The sequence below is a fragment of the Panthera leo genome, chromosome D2, assembly GCF_018350215.1.
Source record: "Panthera leo isolate Ple1 chromosome D2, P.leo_Ple1_pat1.1, whole genome shotgun sequence".
Classification (NCBI taxonomy): domain Eukaryota; kingdom Metazoa; phylum Chordata; class Mammalia; order Carnivora; family Felidae; genus Panthera; species Panthera leo.
Genome location: NC_056689.1, coordinates 60,882,854 through 60,897,232, shown reverse-complemented (window position 1 = coordinate 60,897,232; position 14,379 = coordinate 60,882,854). Strand labels below are relative to the sequence as shown.

The window sequence follows — 14,379 nt, the reverse complement described above, 5'->3', positions numbered from 1 at the left end:
CATGTGTTAGTTTGGGTAGGTAGGGAGGAATGTCTAAAGGTTATTAATATTAAGTAGGAAAGCAACATGGGCTTTAGGAGTTTGAGCTTTAGGACAGTGCTTCTTAAATTATCAGTGATGAGGGACCAGGTTTTTTTTTTTGTTTTAATTCCAATCTTGTCAAAGTATACGTTTATAAAATATAATAAAAATGAATTACTAGGAAAATGAGATGTGTAAGTTTACTTTTTTTTTTTTAATGTATGTTTTTTGAGAGAGAGCGTGAGATTTCTAACCGACTGAGCCACCCAGGCACCCACCCCTACATTTTTTATTATTACATTCAACAAATGTAAAATTTTCACATTTGCTATAAAAGTTTCTAAATACTTGCGATTTCTGTATGTGTCATGTCATGGGTTAGTAACGACTATTCACAGGCCAGCATTCGTCTGTAGATTACATACCACTCTTTGGGTAACACTACTTGAAAGCAGTCAATCTGGCCATTACTGTGCAGGCAGAGCAATTCATAGGTGATTGCTAAGAGTTAATGAGTTAATAAGGACCTGGACAAATTGTTAGCAGTATGAAATGGATGATCTGGATTCCATAGACATTTGAAAATTTAAATTAAGGCACATGAGATAATATGGATTTGAGGGAGAGGAAAGAGTAAAAAGATATTAACTAGATTTTAGGTTTGAGTGGTAAAATGAGAATGCCAAAAGCAGAAATAGAAACTAATTTGGGAAGAAAGACACTAAATTAGATTTTCAGCAGAAATCCACACTGTAGCATATTTTTATTAAGTAAACATACACACATAGTCACTCACAGAGAGACATTGGTTCATAATCTAAATTTGCACTCTCAAAAAAGCACTTGTAACTTCTTTTCTTTGATTGCAACAGACTTTGAGTATATGATTACACAAACCCATAACCAAAATATACCCAAGGTTTTGTACTTGTATCTTTAGTCTCATTTGTTGTTGCAGTAGCTGTTGTTGGGCCCTTGGCCAGGAAATTGTGACTCGTAGGTGGGGGGAGGAGCTAGGGATAAAGTTCACCATCGCCAAAGAAACTCTATTCCAAATGGATTTGTGCGGGGCAACAGTGATATCCAATGACAAGTTAAATTAGACACAGAAGAGTTTTCTCCAACACTGTCTCAGAAGATACGTGTTGTTAGAGGGACTTGATTCAGACCAGAACAGTCTTTTTGAAGTTAGGTTCAAGTTACACAAAAATAAATTGTACTAGGGACTTGAAGAAGAATTTTGTTATGTGACTTCAAGAACTAATTGACTCATAGTTTCACACATTGCAGAACGGCAACCAGTGACAGATGAGGTAATGCTGCTTTGAATTATGAGTTAAATCTCAAAACCACTAAGAGTTTGCTATTTACAAAATTCCAAATTTAGTAAATTGCATGTTCACGTTCCTTAACCATGAGGATATTAGATCTCTGTTCTTAAAGCAATTAGTCTTATTTCTTATGGTTAATATCTATATTTACTTGGATAGAATTTCTTTAAGTTTTATGCCTTGTTGTAGTGGAATATGATGATAAAAGCTGTTATTTGTGTTTCTGTTGAAATCTGTGCCTGGTTTTATAGTGCTCCTATGTGTTCTTTCCTAAAGATCATTTCTCTTGATAATGCTCAAATCTGTATCTTGCAAATGCCTTACTATGTAGGAATTTCTGCCTCATAATTGCATTGTAAGGTTGGATGCTTAGGTCAGTCACACTTTCTAGAATGCAGAGTTTGTGTTTTATTTAAAGCAAGCTTTGGAAAGTTAATTTCACAACTGTATTCACATTCTTGAAGTGGAGCTCTACAGTGGAGTGTGTTCCACTGGTTAATAATTTAGAAAAGTGACACAAGTAAATTGACATTGGCAAAGATAGAGTCAAGGTCCTGGGACCAATAGAAATTTTTGAGTTCTCTAAGCAGGTATTATCTTTTTGTTATAAATATATGGTGGGACAGTGACCCAGTCTTTTAACTGATACAATACCTAATACTTTGTTTGGTTACAGTAATAAAGAATAGTGATTAGTTTGAGGCCAAGAGATTGTTTCTCTTGAAGACTGTATCCTGGAGACATGATATTTCTGGCTGTAGGCTGCCTCTCTTCTGAAGTCAGTGCATACTTTGAGCATTTGGTTGTTTATGATCTTTGTAAATCTTAGCATATATATTATTATAGTTTTCTTTGATCCACCTGTTCCCTTTTGTCATTATAACTTTACTTAATACACTTTAGATATTTGCACATGAATTAGATTTAATTCCCTATTGCCTTTTCCTCCCATGTTTTTATAGCATAAGTTAGGGAAAGAAGAGATGAAAATCTATGTGAAGTTTTTCTTTTGTTTCATAATAGAAATGAGAAGGGGAGACAGAAGTGATGGTTTCTTTCTTAAATTCAGGAATTGTTTCTGTGAATGAGGTTACTTATTTTGAATGAAAAAGGAAAGATAAAAGGGGTATTTGGTGGAAGATCTTCATAGGACATCTTATTTCCTAAGATTAGGCATCTAAAAAGTCTTTTCTCACTCAGGCTACTCCCTCAAGAACAGCTTTGGGAATATGTCACATAGTGGTACCAGCCTTGTACCAGGCTTTCAACAAATGTGCTGATTGAATAAAGTGACAAGTTAATCAAAGAGGAAAGAGTGCAATTTGATGGATATTTAGCAGTGATTATTTTGGCAAAACAATAGATTTTAATATTCCCAATATATGTGATTCCAAGAGTTTGTATGGATAATCCTTAAGGGGCATTATGATCTTCGTATCCTTAAAAAAATGTGATGAGGAGTACAGGCTTAATTTTTCTTCTGACCAAGAAAGAAACTGTGGTAAGCTATTTTGCTGGGTCTGTTGGTAGTTTCTTTCTACGTTTAGCACTGATTGAACGATATTAGCAAAGTCTGGGTTTTTCCCTGTGATTTTAGCTCTGTCTGAAACCGGCTCACATCATTCTTCTATCAGAAACAAAGCTGTTTCTTTTATTATGTGTCCCAACGTATATCCCTCCTGGGTTGTATCACAAGGAAGAATAATCTTCCCAGTCCGTTCCTGCCTGAATTCCCATAGAATATTTTAGGCATGTCAGCTGTTTGGGCTCTGATCAAGGATTTGATGCAGTTGGCCTCTGGCCTGAACGGAGAGTGTGTTTGAAAAGCTTAAGCTTCAGTGGCAACATTTGGTTTCCAGAGTTAGAATCATTACTTTGTGTCTTCTCCCTCTTGTGCTGCCTTCAGAAGGATTTATGTAACTGGGAAAAGGTGATGATAAAGTAGATCCTTTTATTAGTAAAAGCAGGGTGACATTTGATGAAGTGGTGGAAGGGTCTTGGTGATATATTTGTGGTTATGGGGGTGTTTAAAAAATTTGGATGGGGGGCGCCTGGGTGGCTTGGTCGGTTAAGCGTCCGACTAAGGCTCAGGTCATGATCTCACGGTCCGTGGGTTCGAGCCCCGCGTCGGGCTCTGTGCTGACAGCTCAGAGCCTGGAGCCTGTTTCAGATTCTGCGTCTCCCTCTCTCTGTGACCCTCCCCCGTTCATGCTCTGTCTCTCTCTGTCTCAAAAATAAATAAACGTTAAAAAAAAAAAAATTTAAAAAAAAATTTGGATGGGTGTCATTTATCTTGTAGTTCCTTGTATCTTTCAGCTACCCACTAGTCGTCTGTCCCCCTCCTATCCATAAGAAAGGACCTATATTAAGGCAACTTAAAATAGGAAGCCAGAGCACCAAACAGGTCTAATTAAGGGAAAAGAAGCCCCAAGAAAAGGGAAAAAAAAAAATACGTATCTGCAGAGGAAGCCAAAAATGCAAAGGACTAGTTTTAGATATACATCATGTGCAAAGAACATTTTTACAATAATTTAGGGTAAGAGATGAATTATTAATAGGCCTGATAGGTACTTTTTATATAAAACATGGTTCACCATTGGTCAGTGGCAAAACTAATATACAGCACTCAGTATTACCTAGATTCTAAACAATGACTTTCATATACAACTCATCTGTACTTAGTAGATAAAGTAGTTAAAGCATAATTGATGTACATAATCCCATTAGAGAAATAGAGTGTTAATCTACAGTGTTACAGAGATAAGGAGCTAAATACCAATACTGGCATTAATTCTCAGGATTTAGTTCTCAGGAACTAAGGGTTTTATAGAGCTGCATTTAGAATTCATATATATACGTTCTGAGATGAGAGGAAAAGTTCTCTGTTAAAATTTAAAATAGTAATATATGAGTTGCTGAAGAGTAAAAAAAAAATCATGGGGTACATGGGTGGCTCAGTTTGTTAAGTGTATGACTCTTGGTTTCGGCTCAGGTCATGATCTCACAGTTTCGTGGGTTTAAGCCCTGCATCGGGCTCTGTGCTGGCAGTATGGAGTCTGCTTGGGATTCTCTCTCTCTCCCTCTCTTTCTGTCCCTCTCCCACTCACGCTGCCTCTGTCTCTCTCAAAATAAATAAACTTAAAAAATTTTTTTAATTCAAAATATCACTGCCTAAAATTGGTTCCCAAACTCTTCAGTATCCCATCAGTTAAAATGCAGAACATTCATCCCTTCCTGTACTCTTGTCCTTACTTATATATAGTAGAAAACATACGTAAATTCAACATTTTTAAGTGATGAAGTATCAGTAGAAGATCTAGTATCTTCTTTTTGTGCCCAGTGGAGTCTTTTGTATCCCCTGGTACAGTCTCTCCTCTTGGGAGATTATTGACCTATACGTCATTAATAGGGGAGCCCAGACCAGGCATCTTTATTTTTATCAATTTTTCTAGGTGATTTGTAGCATTCTTATTTCTCACAGTTACTTATAAAATGAAGGCAAAGAAAAGGTTTGATAATAAGAGGCTATCAAGCTGGGGATCAGATGGAAAGGATTTTTTTATTTTCAGAAATGATTAGAACTTACCCCAGAATATCATCATGGTGATTGATGATTTACCATGCTATTACAGTTTTTTCCCTGTGTCTTCAAAAATGATTTCTGAAATTTGAAACTGATTATTTCATTTCCTCAAAATCTGTAATTTGTCCTTGTCTGCCCAATAAAGTCCTTACTTTAACGTGGCATACAGAATCTTCGTGATTTTGATTCCTAACCTTTTAGCTTTTTTTTTTTTTTAATATTTATTTAGTTATTTTGAGGTAGAGAGCAAGAGCGGGGGAAGGGCAAAGGGAGAGGGAGAATCCCAAGCTGGTTCCACAGGGTCAGCCTAGAGCCCAATGCGTGGCTCAGTCTCATCAACCACGAGATCTTGACCTGAGCCTAAATCAAGAATCTGATGCTTAACCTGCTGCTCCACCTAGGTACCTCTAGTTTCATAGCTTTTATTGCCCTTTCCCTCCTACCCCTGACCTTCTGGAAAACCTCCTTTTGCAAAAACAAACGGAAAAGCAAAACCAAAGCAAACTCCCTCAACTCCAGCCACTGTAAATGTTTTTATAGTTCACTATAAACCTTGTCCTGGCCTGATTAATCTGCCTGGATTGCCTTTCTTGCTTTGTCCAAATGGAAAACTTCTACTGATTGCTTAAGATTCAGCTCAGACATCTCTTCTGGTCCCCAAAGAACTGGTGCTGTCTCTCCTCTGTCTTATTGTATAGCAATTATTGAATTGCTAAAATTATTTGTGTATAAGTCTTTCTCCTGCTAGGCTGAATTTCCTCAAGGATAGAGATTGCAAATTAAAATAGAGGTTCCATGAGGGCAGGTACTCTTTTGTTCACTGTGTATCATGTACCTTGTTGGGGATAAAGTAGGCATTCAATATTGGAATGAATCTATATATATTTATATCTTTAGTATCTGGCACATGGTAGGCTTTAAATGAGCCTCTGCTTATTAAATAAATTACAAATGAATGAGTGAATGTATTATAAAATCTCAGGCATAAACTTATCTTGGTGGGTCAGACTTAGAAAAGGAGAAATCTTCTCTGAAATCTTCACGTGGCATTGTTAACACCAAGACACAATAAGAAAATACATGTTTTTCCATATACTACCTGATTTCACTTATGGTATAAGAAAGACTTGAATAATTTTTTTTATGAATCTAAGTATTGGTGTTTAAGTGAAGAAAAAATCTAGAAAGATAGCCAAATAATTTCATTAAATTAGGAATTTTTTTTTGGTTTGTCTCAGTATTAATTGAGATATTATTTTTTGTTCCTTGTTTTAGGGTGTTTGTGAACCGAAGTTTAGCCATGGAAAAAATAAAGTGTTTTGGTTTTGATATGGATTACACACTTGCTGGTGAGTAGCACTTTTTGATTGCTTAAGAACTTCTGGTTTAGACATAACACAGTGGGTCTACAGCAGGCAATTAATAAACACTCCTTGATTTAATCATATATTTAGCTACCAGAAGCTCTTGTTATCAAAGCTCTTTCCATTGATATTTATGACTATTGAAATTACCAGTTATCCTTGAGATTTAGATGGTAAAGATAAGTAGAGCTAAATTACTTTAGATACCCTGGTAAGAAATAATGCAGTGACATTATACATTAATGTGTATATTAGGGCACTTTTGGCTTTTACTTTATTGAACTATTCTTCACGGATGGAATTTTGTATCTTTTGCTCTACCTAAGGAAAACTTTTATCAGCTAAAATGTTTAATGTTATTCTTAAGACAAATGGATTGCAAATATGCTATGTAAAGACTTTTTTAAAAATTAGAGCTGTTCGCTTTGTTCATTATCAGATAGACTTTAAACACAGCACTGTGCTGTTTCTCCCTTCCTGTCTCTGATATATATTTAAAATAATCAATGTATTAGTCATTAGTTGCAAGATCTTTTCAGAACTTAGGATGTTTTTATTGAAATATTTGCATCTGGTGAAAATGTCATTTAATTTAAGAAGTAGTAGGGGTGGAGGACTGAGTTGAGTGCATATTCATATATGTATGTGCATGCATGTGTGTACTGCCATGACACCTGGAAAAGAATCTTTCAGAAATTTTCTCTAAAAAATACTGTCTTTATGCAAAAATCTTAAAATATATAAATTCACTTATCTTCAGAAACCTTTCATATAACAGTATTAGAAAACTGAGTTCCATCTCATATCTCAATTTGATGTTCAGTTTAGGCTAGTAAATGAATAATAATAAATACATGTTATAATAATATAATAATGCAAAAATGAACACATGCAGTTTATAGGTAATTGACACATAGATGTGGCCATGACATCTACCAGACAACTTATATATTAAAAATATACACTGACTTGGTTTGAATTTTCCTTTCTTTCCTTTATACTCTTTGTTATTTATTTGATTTTCTATTGCCTTACAGTTGTTTTTACAGCATTTTTATTCTTTTATATTTTTTAATTAGACACAGACATTTTTAGGAGCACTTGTCAGAAAGCAGGTGGAAATACTGTACTTTCTAAGGGTAGATCTTTCTGTCCAAATTGGGAGAAAATCCTACAATCTCTCCCCTTTCTAGAATTTTACCTTTCAAGGGAAAGGAATGGCGAGATATTACCTAAAACAGAGATAGAAGTTAATGGGATCAAAAGTGACAGATTTTTTTCCCCCTTGGTTATTAAGACAGTCTCAATGTATTGAAATAGTTTTGATTTCAATTTGATTTATTGAAAACCTGTAGGTTCCAGACACGTTTTGTTACTGAGCTTTGAGATAATATAGTTATTCCCACAGAATATTGAAAAAACAAATTTTCTTGTTTAATGAAGAAGTTACTGAATCTTAGTCTCTAAACTTTAAAGATACCTTATAATTTCTTCTTTTTATTTGCTTTTTTGTTTTTTTTTTGTAATCCGACTTCATATTTTAATGCTTACTCTTACTGTAGACACTAATATATTTATATATAAAGATAATATGAATTATTAACAATTATTAAGTGCTTATTATGTGCTGAGCCCTATTCTAAATGTTCTATATAGATTATCTCATTTAATACATGGATTATCTCATTCACATAATTTACTTAATATTACAAAAACCCTACGAGGCAGATACTGCTATTGTCTTCATTTTACAGATGATAAGACATTAAGGACTTTGTCCAAGGAAGTTTAGCTGTGATATACCTGAACTGAGATTCAAACCTAAGCATACATTTATATGTGTGAGTGCGTGTACACACACACCTGTTTATGTATATGATAAGTTTAAATTAATCATTTTGAATAATGACAGTTTATAGTGAGGTATAATTTCAAAGTGCTAATAAGCTCCTCACCTTAAACAAACAAACCAGGAATTAAGCCTACTTTAAGTAGTCCCCCTTGAGAGACTGTACATCATTTCAGTAGTTCAATGTTGGATGAAAAACATTGTTAGTCTTATGGTGCTGCCTTCATAAAGCACATAGGGAAACAAGTTTATTGGCTTTATACTGTCACCTGTTTTCCAGAATGGTATACATTAAATTTATCTGAGAATAACTTGTTATTTAAAAAAACCTCACACCCTTGAAGTGCTAAGGACTTTTCACCAGAACAACGTGCCATGAAGTATGGAGACAAGATTAAAAGAAGTGTTTTTTGAAAGCTTTGAGTATTTTGGGATAAACATCATTGGAATAAGTGTAATAGCCTCACAGGATAAGTTCTTGGAAAGGATCTGTATTCTTTCTGAAACCTCATCTGAGACATTGTCTTCTCTGTAGTCCTGACACCTTAGTACATCATTTCCTGAGAGCAATTTATATATCATTTGCAGCTCTTGTTTGCTTGCCTGTCTCCCCATTGGCTTGTGAGTTCTTCAAGGGCAAGGGCTTTCTTTTTCACGTTTATATCCGATGTGTTGCCAAACTTGGCATGTAGTAGGTGCCCAGTAAAAATATATATTGAATGAACAATTTGGGTACGTAGGTTTTAATATGTCAGTTTAAGAATCACTGTACTTTATTAAAATAAAAACTTAAATAAATTAAAAAACTTAAAAAAAAAAAAGACCTAAATTTGAGATCTGAAACCATAAAAATCCTAGAAGAGAGCACAGGCAGTAATTTCTCTGACATTGGCCTTAGCAACATTTTTCTAGATAGGTCCCCTGAGGCAAGGGAAACAAAAGGAAAAATACACTATGAGGATTACGTCAAAATAAAAAGCTTCTGCACAGCGAAGAAAACAGTCAACAAAACTAAAAGGCACCTACTAGATGGGAGAAGATATTTCCAAATGACATCTGATAAAGGGTTAGTATCCAAAATATATAAAGAACTTATAAAACCCAACATCTAAAACACAAATAATCTACACTTGATTTTAGCCAAAAGGCCGAGAAGCGATAAAAACACAAATAATCTAATTTAAAATGGGCAGAAGACATGAACAACCATTTCTCCAAAGGCATACAGGTAACCAACAGACCCATGAAAAGATGCTTAACATACTCATCACCAAGGATATGGAAATCAAAACTACAGTGACATATTACCTCACACCTGTCAAAATGGCTAAAACAAAAAACACAGAAACAACAGGTGTTGGCGAGGATGTGGAGAAAAAGGATCCCCCCTGTGCATTGGTGTAATGCAAACCTGTGCAGCCAATGTGGAAAATAGTATGAAGGTTCCTCAAACTTAAAATCCAGGAATTACACTACTAGATATTTACCCAAAGAATACAAAAACACTAATTCAAAGGATACATGCACCTCTATGTTTATAGCAGCATTATTTATAATAGCCAAATTATGAAAAGCAGCCCAAGTGTCCATCGACTGATGAATGGAAAAAGAAGATGTGGTATGTGTATATGTGTGTGTATACACACACACACACACACACACACATACACACACAATGGAATATTATTCAGTCATCATAAAGAATGAAATATTGCCATTTGCAATGACATGGATGGAGCTAGAGCATATAATGCTAAGTGAAATAAGTCAGAGAAAGACAAATACCATAGGATTTCACTCATGTGGAATTTAAGAAACAAATGAGCAAAGGAAAAACAAACAAACCAAGAAACAGACTTTTACCTTTAGAGAACAAACTGATGGTTGCCAGAGGAGAGGAGGATAAAGGAAGGGACGGGTAAAATAGGGGATGGAGATTAGGGACTGCACTTGTTATGAGCACTGGGTGATTAAAATAAAAACTTAAAATTAATTAATTAAAAACTAAAAAAAAAAAAAAATCACAGTATTTGTTTACCCAGCATAAAAATATGCACTATTCAAGTGGAATACTTTTTTTTCTTTTTCAAAGATTTTATTACAGGTCTTTACAGGGCAAAATCCAAACTCCAGGTTCAGCTGCCCAGGAGAGGAGACCCTGTTATGTTGTGGGTGCCAGCTGCAGCACAGCAGGCAGCTCTGGCTTCCCACCCTTCTGTTCCGAGATGGGGGTGGTGGGATGGATCTCATCTTTGGGTTCCACAGTGCTCACATGATCTGGCAGGGGCTTCTTAGGGCCGGCCATTCTTACCACTTGGGTCCCAGGGAAGCATGATCTTCACTTTGATGCCCAGCACACCTTGTCTGAGCAGCACAGGGCACACAGCAGTGTCAAGGTAGTAGTTAACAGGGTCCCCACTTTGAATCATCAGGCCATCCACAAACTTCATGGATTAGCCCACTGTCCTTGGAGCTTCCCAGACACCATGACCTCACAGCCTTTGGTTCCACTCACCATGATGAATCGCAGCACACCATAGCAGTCCCTCCACACAAGGAGGCCTCCTAGGAGTTTGTAATACAGAGACTGCCTGGGCAATAGCACATAGACCTCTTGTGGCCACTTTTTCAGCATAATGCTCTACATTGCCCTCAGGAAAACCAAATCTTTTCTGAACCACAGCAGCCGATTCTCGGATCCGCCAGCCCTTCTCACCCAGAACATTCTGTGTCCTGGTGGCCAGGATAATGATTTTTTGTCCTGGTTGATGTAACTTGGACCTCAACCCCAGAGTAGCCATCTTCAGCCAGCTCCCAAGTGAGAAATTCATTCAGTTCAGCTTTGAAGATGCCATCAGCAATAGACTTCCTCTTCTTGGAAATTTGCACCATCTTGCTGCTGCACACTGCTGAAAGGAAAGGCCAAGTGGAATACTTTTAAATATGAACTTATGTTTTTAATTTTAAAATAATAGTAAGTTACATATGATAAAACACATGCATTTTAGGTATATAGATTTAGTTCGACAAAATGTATACATGTGTAACTACTACCACAATTAGGATAAAGGATATTTCCATCACTCCAAAAAGTTCCCTCATTGCCTCTTTGAAGTCAGTTCTCCCTTCTACCCTGCCATTTGCCTCAGGGCTTTTCATCATTGTAGATTAATTTTGCCCTTTTCAGAATTTCATATAAATGGAGTCATACAGTATATACTCTTGTGTCTGGCCTCTTTTGCTCAACATAATGTTTTTGTGATGCATTGATGATGTTTTTTGTCTGTCAGTAAGCAGTTCATTCTTCCTTTTTTCTTACCCTCAACATTTTAAAACTTTATTTTGAAATAATTTTAGACTTATGAAAGAGCTGCAAAAATAATAGTTGGCTTCTATTCTCTTCTTGTAAAAAAGATTTTCTAAAGTTTATTTATTTTTGAGAGAGAGACCGAGAGAGAGAGAGCGCAAGCGCAAGCAGGAGAGGGCCAGAGAGAGAGAAGGAGACACAGAAACCGAACGAAGCTGGCTCCAGGCTCTGAGCGGTCAGCACAGAGCCTGATGTGAGTCTCGAAGCCATGAACTGTGAGATCATGACCTGAGCCAAAGTTAGATGCTCAACCAACTGAGACACCCAGGCACCCCTTCTCTTTTTTTTTTTTTGTTAATGTTTTGTTTTGTTTTGTTTTGAGAGAGCAAGCGAGCAGGGAGGGGCAGAGAGAGAGGGAGACAGAGAATCCAAAGCAGGCAGGCTCTTCACTGCCACCACAAAGCCCAACATCAGGCTCAAACCCATGAACTGTGAGATCATGATGTAGGCTGAAGTTGGATGTTCAACTGACTGAGCCACCCAGATGCCCCAGCCTCTATTCTCTTCTGATGGTGACCTCTTATTTAATATAGTTGACCACAGTACAATTATAAGAACTAAGAAATTAACATTAGTACAATACTACTAATTGAAATATAGCCTTTATTCAGTTTTTGCAAAATTTCCCACTAATATTCTTTAACCCAGTCTAAGATCCCACATTGCATTTGGTTCTCATTTTTCCTTAGTGTCTTCTGTGACAGTCCCGTTTTTCATTATTGTGACACTTTTGGTTAGATACTTTTGTAGAATCTTCTACAATTTGGGTTTGTCTGATGTTTTTTCACATGATGTATTATGCACATTTGTGAAGAATACTACAGAAATGGTGTATTCTTTTCAGACCATAATACCAGTAAGTCTTATTACTAGTGATTTTAACCCGTCAGCATTATAAAATTATCCTGTTTCTCTTTAAACTTTACTTTTTTTGGAGGAGGAAGCCAAGTAGTAGTCCATTGCATGTGCATAGGTTTTCCCTGCTATCGGAAGTAGAGTGTTCTCTGAAACTATTTGTAAGCTGAAATGTCGTAAAGCGAAGAAACAGTTACCCTTAATTTATATGGAAGAAAATTGGGGGCATTTCCAGATCCTCAAAGTAACTGTTCTTAGGCTTTTCTGATACTGTAAAACACATGTTGCTAATGAATACACAAAATAAATTGAGCTAAAGCACAGTAGCTTACAGACACAATTGAAAGTCATGGTGGCTTGATGCTAAGATATTAAGTCACAGGGAAGGAGTGTCACGGAGCCACTCTTGGTGCTTGTGGTATGAACTGCCTCTGCAAGGGCTGGCTGCAAAACAAATGCTGAATGCCAGTTTTGCTTTTCGCTTTTTTCATAAAAGCAAAAATCCTCTTCAGATTTATTTCAGTTAGCAAAAACAGGTACAAATATAGGTCCTTTGTCAAGGTTAAGTGGCATAACTTGAACTTTCAAAAAGTAGGGGATACCTGTATACAATTTGTTTATTCATTTATCTGTTGATGGACGTTTGAGTCGTTTCATTTTGGGCTACTGTGAATAAAACTGCTACGAACAGTAGTATACTACAAGTCTTTTTGTGGGTGTATATTCTTATTTCCTCTGGGTAAATACCTAGGAGTACAATTGCCAGATTATATGTTTACCTTATAGGAAACAAACAAATGGTTTTTCAAAGTAGTCGTGCCATTTTAAAGTCTCACCCAGGAAACATGAGAATTCTGCTTGCTCCAAGCTTTTTTTATGTTTGATATTGTCTGTCCTTTGAATTTTAGCCATTCAGATGAACGTGTAGTGTTATCACTGTGATTTTACTTTGTATTTCCTGATAAATAGTGATGTTGAAAATCTTCATGTGGTTATTGGCTACTTAATATCTTTTGTGAAGTGCCTATTCAGATGCCTATCTTTTAATTGGGTTGTTTGTCCTTTTATTTTTATTTTTAAATTTTTTTAAAAAGGCAATCTTTTTTTTTTTTTTTTTTTTTTTAAGTTTATTTTGAGAGAGAGAGCGTGCACGCCAGCGAGGGAGGGGCGGGTGGGGGAGGAGAATCCCAAGCAGGCTCCACACTGTCAGTGCAGAGCTTGTTGTGGGGCTTGAACCCATGAACCGTGAGATCATGACCTGAGCTGAAGTCAGGAGTCGGACACTTAACCAACTGAGTCACCCAGGTGCCCCAGGTTGTTTTTTTGTTGAGTTGTAGAAGTTCTTTTTTTTTTTTTTTTTTTTAAGTTTATGCATTTGTTTTTGAGAGAGTGAAACCGTGCAGCAGGGGAAGGGCAGAGAGAAGAGAGAGGTAAAGAGAGAATCTTAAGCCGACTCTACACTCAGTGCAGAGCCTGATGTCAGGTCCAAACTCACAAATCATGAGATCATGACCTGAGCCAGAATCAACTGAGCCACCCAGCACCCCAAGAGGATTTCTTGACCAGTTTGTAGAGAATTGACATCTTAACTGCATTGAGTCTTCGAGTCCAGGAACATGATACATTGTGCCATTTACCTAATCTTCTTTAGTATCTCTTAGCAATGTTTCATCTTTTTTGGTATAAAGGTCTTATACATTTTTATCTGTTAAGTATTTCCTATTTTTTATGTAGTTGTAAATGGTGTTTGAAATTTCATTTTCTATTAGTTTGTTGCTGGCATTTAGAAATAACAGCTCATTTTTGTATATTGTCTTTGAATCTTGTAACTTTCTAAATTCACTTATTCTAGTAGTTCTTTTATACACTTCTTAGAGTTATCTACATATATAATCAGATTATCTGCAAATCACTTTTATTTCTAATCTTTATATCTTACTAAAAATTTTTTTTTGCCTTCTTGCACTAAAACCTTAGTACTATGTTGAATAGAGGTGTTGAGAATGGAC

General features: G+C 36.1%; 1 protein-coding gene and 1 pseudogene across 5 annotated transcripts in view; one reads left to right on the top strand and one right to left on the bottom strand.

The window, feature by feature from the left end:
- NT5C2 (5'-nucleotidase, cytosolic II) overlaps positions 1-14,379 on the top strand; it is a 101,269-nt gene that overhangs the window by 46,645 nt on the left and 40,245 nt on the right. For all 5 annotated transcript variants that reach the window (XM_042908227.1, XM_042908226.1, XM_042908230.1 and 2 more), the window contains one exon: positions 6,211-6,284. In XM_042908227.1, coding sequence (XP_042764161.1) covers positions 6,211-6,284 — 74 coding nt within the window. The remainder of the gene's footprint in view (positions 1-6,210; positions 6,285-14,379) is intronic.
- Positions 10,231-11,250, bottom strand: LOC122202645 (annotated as a pseudogene).